The sequence below is a fragment of the Lissotriton helveticus genome, chromosome 1_2 (assembly GCF_964261635.1).
Source record: "Lissotriton helveticus chromosome 1_2, aLisHel1.1, whole genome shotgun sequence".
In the NCBI taxonomy this organism is placed as follows: Eukaryota; Metazoa; Chordata; class Amphibia; order Caudata; family Salamandridae; genus Lissotriton; species Lissotriton helveticus.
Genome location: NC_136058.1, coordinates 90277698 through 90287997, shown reverse-complemented (window position 1 = coordinate 90287997; position 10300 = coordinate 90277698). Strand labels below are relative to the sequence as shown.

Genomic DNA, 10300 nt, shown 5'->3' with positions numbered 1-10300 from the left:
CAATGTTATAACTCCCACCTTTAAAAGGAAGGCTATGGATTACGGATAGACGCTACTCTTCAGGGAGGGGAGTAGCGTCTGAATCTCGCTTTAGACGTAGAGTTTGTGTCTGACGGACCTCCAGCTTCCGCTCTATTGTTGTTGCTCCACGGGCCAGCCCCTTCGCGTCTCTCTAACCAATGGGCGCTCTCGGGCAACAGCCGGATTCGCCCCTGACTCGGAGAACTACAGCCTAGCCGCGGACGTGGTTACGTGAAAGTATCCAGTGCTTTGCGTGTTACGGGAGACGGACATCTTCTCCTCTGTTGTTTCCTGTAAAACGAAGAGATACTGTGGCTAACAAAGGCTGTTCCTTCGTATGTACTGAAGCGTTACAATGGCTGGAATGAAAGGTAACTTTTCTCTCTTCAGGGGTTGGCTCTTGCAGGAGTATGCACGCTTAACACAATGTTTGGAGTCCTACGTTTGTGTTTTATTATAGCAAATGCAGTGTTTATAAATGCATTTTTTTTTTACTGTCGGCTCATTTATTAATCCATTTACTGCTGCTTTTCAATGAGAAACAAGTGCATAGACGTGTATGTTATTTTTTTATATGAACATGCACGTTAATTACTGTGCACGTTTGTGTGTGTATAAAAGTTTTACATTTCATCGTTGACTGAAACGTACACTTTGAAGTGAAGGTTATGCTAAGATGACATCATTTCCTTTGACGAAGTGAGCGCAGTAACAGCTGTTATAGGTCAAAGTCCCCACTGAGACTGAAATAAACATGTAAATGACAGCTTCCTCAGCTCATTGGGGAGACTTAAAGCCTCTACCCTTCTTGTGTTCCCACGGGCCATTGAATTTGACTACTCCATGTCCCATAGTCATGGACCCACGTACTGCAAACAGAATTTACTCTTTTGCACAACCCTGGAAGACACCAAAAGAAATCATGTATACACCCAAAAGTCATCAGGCACCCCAAGTGCTAGTGTACCTTAAATAAATGTTAAATAAATGTTAAAATATACCAGTTGCGGATCTATTTTTTCGCACATATGTATAAATGCAGGTGACAAAACAAAAAAATATATATGGATAAGTACAGACCGAAATGCATAAAATAAATAACAGGAAGCCGGGACACCTAATAATGAACCTTTACAGCAGGATTTAAACCAGCATTGGCATAGTCATTAGGTCTCGCTTTTAGGACCTTATACATGTTTAGCCATGCAACAGTGTATGTTGTTGCACCAAGGATATTGTGCTGCATAACTAAATACTTAAAAGGTCCCAAAAGCGAGACCTGTTGGCTATGCCAATGCTTCTTTCCAGTTATGGTCAGCGTTAGTGAAAATGTAAAAGATACATCAGAAGCAATGGTGAGAAGATACCTCACCCTCAGAAATCTGAAAATATATACCCAAAAGGCAGCAAATAAAATTCTAGGGCAGGAGCAGAATGTTGGAGTCTGCTCACAATAGGTTTGGACTACAAAGAATCAACACTCAAATGTTAAGCTCTACGTGGAGTAACCTTCAGCTAGCCCCATTATGTTGTTGCCAGTCCACTATACTTACACATACCTTTCTACCTCTTGCTCTCCCTTTGCCTTACTACTTCTATTCCAGGCTACCTCCTTTCTCCCACCTACAGAGTCCTCACTTAAGTTTCCATTGTTCCCTTTTTATCATTTTATCTTTCTTTATGTTATGAAATATATTTTTACATGAATACAATGTGCTGATAATCAGTGAAAGAGGGTACCACATAATAGTTCAAAAAAACAAATGCGTTAAGGGAAGAGAGAAGACCCCACTTGTTCCAGGGAACAGGGTACAGTAGACAACGCAGTCAAAGGGAAATCCCTGGAAATACTGTCTTTTTACTCACTCTCACGTATATTATGAATCACATACATCCAATGATGTCTGATTACACATGTAAATATTGAATTACCACACTAAAATGTAACGTTTACAATCTTCTTCTTTATTTAATTATATAACATGGAAGAAAACGTTATCCTCTCACACGTAAATTAAAATTCAGAAAAGCTTCCTGAAAACATACACAATTAAAACATTGTCAAGATAACAATACATAGCCTTTAAAACAAATATTCACAAAATCGCATTCAATGTACACAACTTAAATTAGAAAATTAAAAAAAACTTTTTGTTGCAAAATTACAGTACATCAGTTGATCACAATTTAAAACATAAAAAAGACCTAATCATCACAGAATCACAGTACATCTGTTGATCAAAACCCCTTTCTATCATTAGCTTACGATATTCTCGCTATGAATATACTAGATCCAGAAAGCCTTTTTTATTTTGTTCTATGGGTCACAGTACCAAGAATTTATGGATATCTGTTATTCCCTGGACTTTTCTTGGATTCTATTTTCAAAACAGTGCGTCAACGCGTTTCGGTGTCAAAGAGCATGGATATCATAACACCTTTTTCAGGACAGGACAATTCTTGGGGTCATCGTTTCCAACATTTGTGGTATCCTCTAATTACTCCTTGCCCTCCTTTCAGGGAAATGCGGAGGAGGGGGACTTCTTTTGGGTTAAACTTCTAACCTTATGGCTGATGTGCTTCAGGTTCAAAGTCAATCTTAGTCATCTAAGCCCGAGTGGTCCTTATTTCCTAGAGTTATTCTCCTCTTGTATCTTTTCGGGTTAGGTTAGACCTTTGGGCTCTTACAAATGGAACGTTAGTCCTTTGTTGTTTTTATTTTCTTCTTTATTGCAGGCTTTTTGATATCTCGAGCCTTGGGATTTGCTTATATGAACAGGTCCTATTTCTCAACGAGGAATAAAGTGATTTTAGATCTTTCTCCACTGTAAAAACGTCCCACTCTCCTTGAACTGGAAGTGTTCTGCTGGATCGTGTATCCGTGCTTCTGCCTAGTTTTTCCTTGACCGGGAAGGACCACTCGGGCTTTAGATGACTAAGATTGACTTTGAACCTGAAGCACATCAGCCATAAGGTTAGAAGTTTAACCCAAAAGAAGTCCCCCTCCCCCGCATTTCCCTGAAAGGAGGGCAAGGAGTAATTAGAGAAGGATACCACAAATGTTGGAAACGATGACCCCAAGAATTGTCCTGTCCTTAAGAAGGTGTTATGATATCCATGCTCTTTGACACCGAAACGCGTTGACGCTCTGTTTTGAAAATAGAATCCAAGAAAAGTCCAGGGAATAACAGATATCCATAATTTCTTGGTACTGTGACCCATAGAACAAAATAAAAAAGGCTTTCTGGATCTATTATATTCATAGCGAGAATATCCTAAGCTAATGATAGAAAGGGGTTTTGATCAACAGATGTACTGTGATTCTGTGATGATTAGGTCTTTTTTATGTTTTAAATTGTGATCAACTGATGTACTGTAATTTTGCAACAAAAAGGTTTTTTTAATTTTCTAATTTAAGTTGTGTACATTGAATGCGATTTTGTGAATATTTGTTTTAAAGGCTATGTATTGTTAACTTGACAATGTTTTAATTGTGTATGTTTTCAGGAAGCTTTTCTGAATTTTAATTTACGTGTGGAGGATAACGTTTTCTTCCATGTTATATAATTAAATAAATAAGATTGTAAACGTTACATTTTAATGTGGTAATTCAATATTTACATGTGTAATCAGACATCATTGGATGTATGTGATTCATAATATACGTGAGAGTGAGTAAAAAGACAGTATTTCCAGGGATTTCCCTTTGACTGTGTCAAAAAAACAAATGCTCCTCACAATTCAGATCACTCAACACTCAAAGCAAAATATCATACATACATGGAACCTTCACTACAAAAGACACAAATGATGGACCGTTAAAACTGGAATGGCAAGGGTAGCAATAAAATGATGGATTTAGGCCTAGATCTCTGTACTGAGGTGAATGTTTGACATTGTGAAGCAATTGTTCTTTTTGCATTTGTCACCCAAGTGTGACGGATATTCCCAGACCCCGGACGTGGTTATCTTGCCCTCCATGCCACTGGAGTCAAGCTAACCTGGCTGATGAAAGGGTAATACCCCGAAACCGGTCCCAGGATGCTCGTTTCCAGTCCATGAAGAGGACCTGGCTTGGCAGTTCGGGCTGGACTTTTCCTTATGCGTGCAGGGACAAGACTGATTTGTCCCTGCACGCATAAGTGCAGGGACAGGGACTGTTTGAACTACGCTAGCATGATTTAGATGCTGGCGCCGATTTATTTTTAAAATGTGTTACTCACCAGCTATAATACTGTTTTAGATCACATTACTGCCAGAGCACTTTTTACATTTCTGTGGCCTCCCTCGCCCCGTTCCACCGCGGCTAATTGTGCCGATTGTGTAGAGGGTTAGGCGCCATTTTGGGTTGTGTCCCGAAGCAAGGTTGGTCCGGAGTTAGAGGTCCAGCTTATCGGGGGAGCACGCCATATAACGACAGGCGGTGCAGGGCTCGCCGTGGATCATTCAGGTGGTGGCAGCTCCTGTAGTCCACTGGGGATTCTGTGACAGCGTGGGCAGCTTTACTTTTGAGGCTCCCAAAACCATTTCAGAGCCTGTTTGAACTACGCTGACAGCGCTAGCATGATTTAGATGCTGGCGTCGATTTATTTTTAAAATGTGTTACTCACCAGCTATAATACTGTTTTAGATCACATTACTGCCAGAGCACTTTTTACCTTTCTGTGGCCTCCCTCGCCCCGTTCCACCGCGGTTGATTGTGCCGATTGTGTGGAGGGCGAGGCGCCATTTTGGGTTGTGTCCCGAACCGAGTTTGGGCCGTGGTTAGCGGTCCAGCTTATCGGGGGAACATGCCATATAACCACATGTGTCCCCGTGCGCGCAGCAAAAGCGTGCAGCGGGCGCGCCGAAGGTGCTCCAAAGGTAAGCCCGTCTGCGCCCGTCCGCGCACCGACAGCGCACAGGGCCAGAAACGCTGGCTCTAATGAGGCAGGGTCTAGGGACGACATAATATGCTACAGACGTGAGTCCTTGCTTAGGCTTAATTACAATCTATGTAACACCAATAAGCACTGGGATGTACTGCACTCTAGGTCACGAACCTGCCCCTTCTGCCGCTTTCATTTCAAGACATCCTCACCTGCCTCCACCTTTTCCTCTCGCTCTGAATACAACACTAACATTCGTGCAGCCCTTATTAATGCACGCTCACTGGTTAAACATACAGAAGATGTACATGAGCTGATTGTAGATGAGAAGCTAGATCTTCTGTTTATTATGGAGACATGGCTACATGGCTCCGGTGATAGAACTAGCGACTCCACGGGGTATAAGATCGCTAGACTAGATCGTAAGTCAGGCAGAGGTGGCGGCATCGCCGTGATTTTCAGGGAAAGATGGGCACTTCTAAAGGAGTGCACAGGGGAAAATTTTGAAGGCGAAGCGCTGGAGTTTTCCCTAGCCTTATCCCCACACTTTACTCTGGGAGGGGTTCTGATCTACCGTCCTCCTGGTCCGCCAGGCACTTTCATCAAATCTCTTGAGGAGGTCATTACCCAGAGAGCGCTCAGGTTCTCTAAATTTTTGCTGCTAGGCGACTTCAATATACACTTGTAGAACCCACCTTACTCAGCAGGTGCACAATCCCACCCACACTTGTGGCCACCTTTTAGACCTAGTTTGCTCTAACTTTGATCTTGATATGGGGGTTCCGCGGCCAGTGACTTGGTCGGACCACCATCTGATTAGATTTTCATTGGACATTTGCAGCCCCCCCCTGCTTGGAGGGAAAACCCCTGGCCCTCCCCCGAAAAAGATCAACCTCTCAGCCCTGGCCACAGCCCTGGCTCTTACGTCCCCCGCCACAGCCTCCAACTTAGAGAGTGCAGTAGAGAGATTCTCGGAATGGATTCGCAAAGCCGTCCATTCGCTCCCGCAACCTTCGATGAGTGGTCGCACATGGGGCCCCATCGAAACCATGGTTCACTGACCACCTAAAAACATTGAAGCTGGGTTGCAAAAAATTGGAACGGGCTTGGCGCCTGGAGTATTGCCCTCGAGCTAAGACTCCTCTTCTCACCGCCCAAAGAGAATATTATGCTGCCATTAAAGAAGCCAAAGGCAACTTTTTTGCAGACAAAATATCCAGCGCTAACAATAACAGTAGAGAAATCTTTGCTATTGTTCGCAGCTTTATGTCACCGGTGGCTGAGCTATCCACCGCCCCCATCGCTTCTGAATGGTGCGAGGAGTTGTCTACTTTTTTTATAGATAAAATCCACAAAATCCAGGCAAGTCTACGGACTCCAACTCCGGAACTACATCTCTCCACCCTGCTGCCGGCTCAGTGTTTCAACATGCCGAGCCAGCTCTTCACGCATTTTGATCGAGCAGAAGAGAAGGACGTTCTGTCCATTTTGAAATCTTTAAAATCAGGGTCACCAGTGGACCCTTGCCCTGCGAGAGTTCTGAGCGGGGTGGCAGAAATAATCGCACCAGTAGTAGGGGCCTTGGTCAATGAGTCACGTCAATCAGGTATAATGCCCCTACAATGGAAACACGCTAAACTCCTTCCCCTTATCAAGAAGCCCACGGCTGACCCGCTCCTATTGTCCAACTACCGCCCCATCTCTCTACTCCCAGCCCTGGCCAAGGTGTGCGAAAAGGTGGCCTTCAGACAGCTGGAGAAATTTGTTGAATCATCCGGGGCACTACACCCTGCTCAATCTGGGTTTAGAACATCAATCAGCACCGAGACAGCGCTGGTGGAGATCGCGGAGGCCATCCGAGAATGTCTGGACGGGGGCGGCATTGATCCTGTTGGATCTTTCTGCCGCGTTTGACATGGTACCCCACCTCCAGCGACTCGCCAAGCTGTCGGATATTGGTATTACGGACATGGCCCTTGCCTGGGTTAAGGCTTTTTTGGAAGACCGGTCCCAACAGGTGTGGATGCCCCCCTTTCACTCATCCAGCAGTGATGTGGCCACAGGGGTCCCGCAGGGGTCGACATTGAGCCCCCTGCTTTTCAACGTATATTTGACCCCCCTCATATATCTGGCGGAGAGGATGGGTGCCAAAATTATGGCCTATGCCGATGACACCCAGCTCCTCTTCACTTGGAAGGGTGATGACCTCCAGACGGATGAGGCTCAGCGTTGCTTATCTTCGGTGTTTGCATGGCTGGCCCAGGCAAGCCTGAAATGCAACGAGGACAAATCAGAAGTACTCCTATATGGCCAATTCCCGGTGGCATTCAGGGAAGCCCTATGACCCAAGGGGTTCCCCTGTCCTAAAGGGGACTGTGGTGTAGCCAAGAACCTGGGGATCTGGTTTGGAGCCGACCTGAGTTTTCGCGAACAGATCACACGACTCTCAGGAGCATGCTTTGGTACACTCAAAGCCCTCAGGAAGTTCTTCCCTTTTCTTCCCCGCGCAACAAAGGAGGCTATATCCAGGGCGCTCATACTCTCACGCCTTGACTATGCTAATGCCCTCTACATTGGCACTCCTGGTTTTCTCTTGGGGAAATTACAGGTTGTGCAGAACGCTGCGATCAGGCTCCTCTTTGACATCCCAAGGAGACTAAGTGTCCGCAAACAGCTGGACGACCTGCACTGGCTCCCGGTTGCTCAACGAGTGCGCTTTAAATCCTTGGTCTTAGCCCATAAAGCCCTACATGGTCCCTGCCCTTCCTACCTGAGTGCTAGATTTGCGTTTTACCTCCCGACCCGCAACCTGCGCTCCGCTGCGCAAAGGCGGCTGGTAATCCCTGGGTTCCGGAGAGCACGCCTGGGAGGTCAGTCCCTGGCGGTAAAAGCGTCTACCATGTGGAATGCTCCGCCTGATGCGCTAAGACACACGAGGGAACTAACCACCTTCAAAAAACTCTTGTAAACATATATGTTCAAACAAGCTGCGTAGCCTCCCTAGTCTGCGATGTCACTGTTCCCCCAACGCGCCAGGACACTCTTGAGTAGCAGTGCGCGATACAAATCTATATATAACATAACATAACATTTGCTTATGGCTGGGTTTCAACTGGAATGGCATGGAGAGCCAAAAACAATAAATTTAGGAACAAATCTCAGTACTGGGTTAACGTTTTGACAATTTTCAGCATTCTGTCCATCAATTGTTCTTTTTGCATGGAACCTTCGCTACATTAGCAGGGCATAGTGACAGTGAAGCTACAAAGATTGGGACATACCCTCGCAACAAAAAAAAGTGCTAAAAACATCAACCAAAGCACAGGAACAATAAATAGCAAGTACAACACCTCTGAGCTTAACAATAAAAAAAGTATAAGACGCAATAACAGTATACAACAGCTAAGTGCTGCTCCGTTACCAGTGGAAAAGCTAACAGGAGTACACCGTGAGAATCTACGGTCATACACCACCCAAGAGTACACACAACCCTATGAAGTAACACTGAAAAGTACTAGGACGCTTACACAAACCCAGGTCTATTTTCATCCTTAAGAAACATACCAATGACACATGCCATCTTTCAGCCTCCTGAACATCTCAACCAGACAATTGTGGGTACTCACATAACAGCTCACTAACAAGATAACAGCAGGTGCTAATATTTCGCACATTAAGAGTACAAATAAAGACAAGTTTCCAAATACATCCGCAGTGAACTCACTAACCTAGCACATCAACAGGCATTCATTCTTCCCCCTTCGAAAGTTCATTCTTCCGCAACAACGGCACACAGTGAACATATCCCTAAAAATAGAAGCAAATACACATCCATTACACAAGCATGAACTTGTAATCCCCCCCCATTCATTGCCCACCAGTACAGCTCCCCTCCCAAAAAACAGCACAGACAAAATACACTGAGATGGCTGTGCGAGATTGTTTTGATTTGACAGACGTTTTTTGCTGCCAGGCCCTTGTCAATGTAAACCAAACATGACAAAAAAGAATATGTTTGCCGTCTCAAAGAGCACACATTGTCATCTTAGTACTCCCCGATACTGTAGGGAATTGCTAGGCGTGTGGATGTGCTCCATGAAAAAGGACAGTATGCAGTCAATCACAGTGAATTTAGCCAATGGCTAATGTGGGCTGATATACTGCACCCTGCTGTAGGGTGAGGAATAAAATGTGAATGACACAATAACAGGTAAATGGATGAATGGGGTGGATGAAACACCCTAGCTATTATATAATATTGATTTTAGTGAAATCAAAAGGCCTCGGTTAATGCCAAAGCGAAATAAAGTCGGTACTCTTACTTCCTCAGTCAATAGCATGCATGCAACACACTGTGGGCCTAATACCACTGAACCCACTCCCGTTAGGCAGAATAGACCTCAAGGATTTGCTTGTCTAGAGGAACAGCTGTACAAAAAATGTTTTTATACCTCAGCATGTCCCCTGCAGAACCCAGGTTTGAGGAATCTACTAGTGTCTCTAATAGGATTACCACTTTTGTGGATGGGCATGCCAACTCCTTACCTAGGCCTTTGACACCAGTCAAGGTGGTGTAGTATCACACAGGCCTACAGACTCGTTTGCACTGCTCGATTATGTAGGCAGCCTTAACTGGGAAACGCCCAGGTAAAAAATAATAATAATAATAATTTAAATCTAATTGTTGAGTTGTCACACTATCATACACTTAATCATACAAACTGTTTCTTATTTAAAACAAACGCCCTAGTTCTCTTTAGAGCTGGACTATATTACTAGGTGTTCAGCGGATTTTCTAGTGTTGACTCCACATTGCCATCTGTAAATAAACTGATGGTGAAATGCGGGCAATCCCCGACTCAGACTTTTAATCATTCAGCATACACAGAGGAGCAAATAAGATGGGGTATAGAAAAACATGGTACGTTCACCGCAATGAAGACCCATGATTGTGGGTGGCATTTAGGGGCAGCATTAAAAAAAAATTATGTCACCCATTTCAAGTGGCCTCTAGCAACAAAAAAAACGTAAATAGCAAAAAAAAAAGTCTCATTAAATGTGGGCAGCATTTCCTACTCAGTCAGAGTAACGATAAAAGACAAAAAATCAGCACGAGTAAGCAAGTAAGACTTTATGGGCACTGCTATAAACAGCATTCGTTAGAGGTTCGAAAAGAAACAAGGGAATACATTGTGAGAGAAGTGAAAGTGAGGGTGCCAGACAACAGTGCTTTTTGTGATTCATTAAATATTCCCTTGTCGGTAATGGCTGTAATAACAGGACGCACTAAAAACGCACACAGAAAAGGGGGTGCACGGAAAAGGCAATATAACAACTGATCACAGTGGGCCTGAAGAGCAACATACGGGGGTGGCGAATGGTTGACGATGTAACGTTACAAGGGGCAGTGA

The 10300-nt window shown here is 44.3% G+C and overlaps 1 protein-coding gene across 1 annotated transcript in view; it reads left to right on the top strand.

Annotated features, from left to right (window-relative positions):
• Nucleotides 1-219: 219 nt before the first annotated feature.
• Nucleotides 220-10300, top strand: part of LEPROT (leptin receptor overlapping transcript) — a 48048-nt gene continuing 37967 nt past the window's right edge. The window contains exon 1 of the mRNA XM_078668987.1: nucleotides 220-392. Coding sequence (XP_078525113.1) covers nucleotides 377-392 — 16 coding nt within the window. The 5' untranslated portion in view covers nucleotides 220-376. The remainder of the gene's footprint in view (nucleotides 393-10300) is intronic.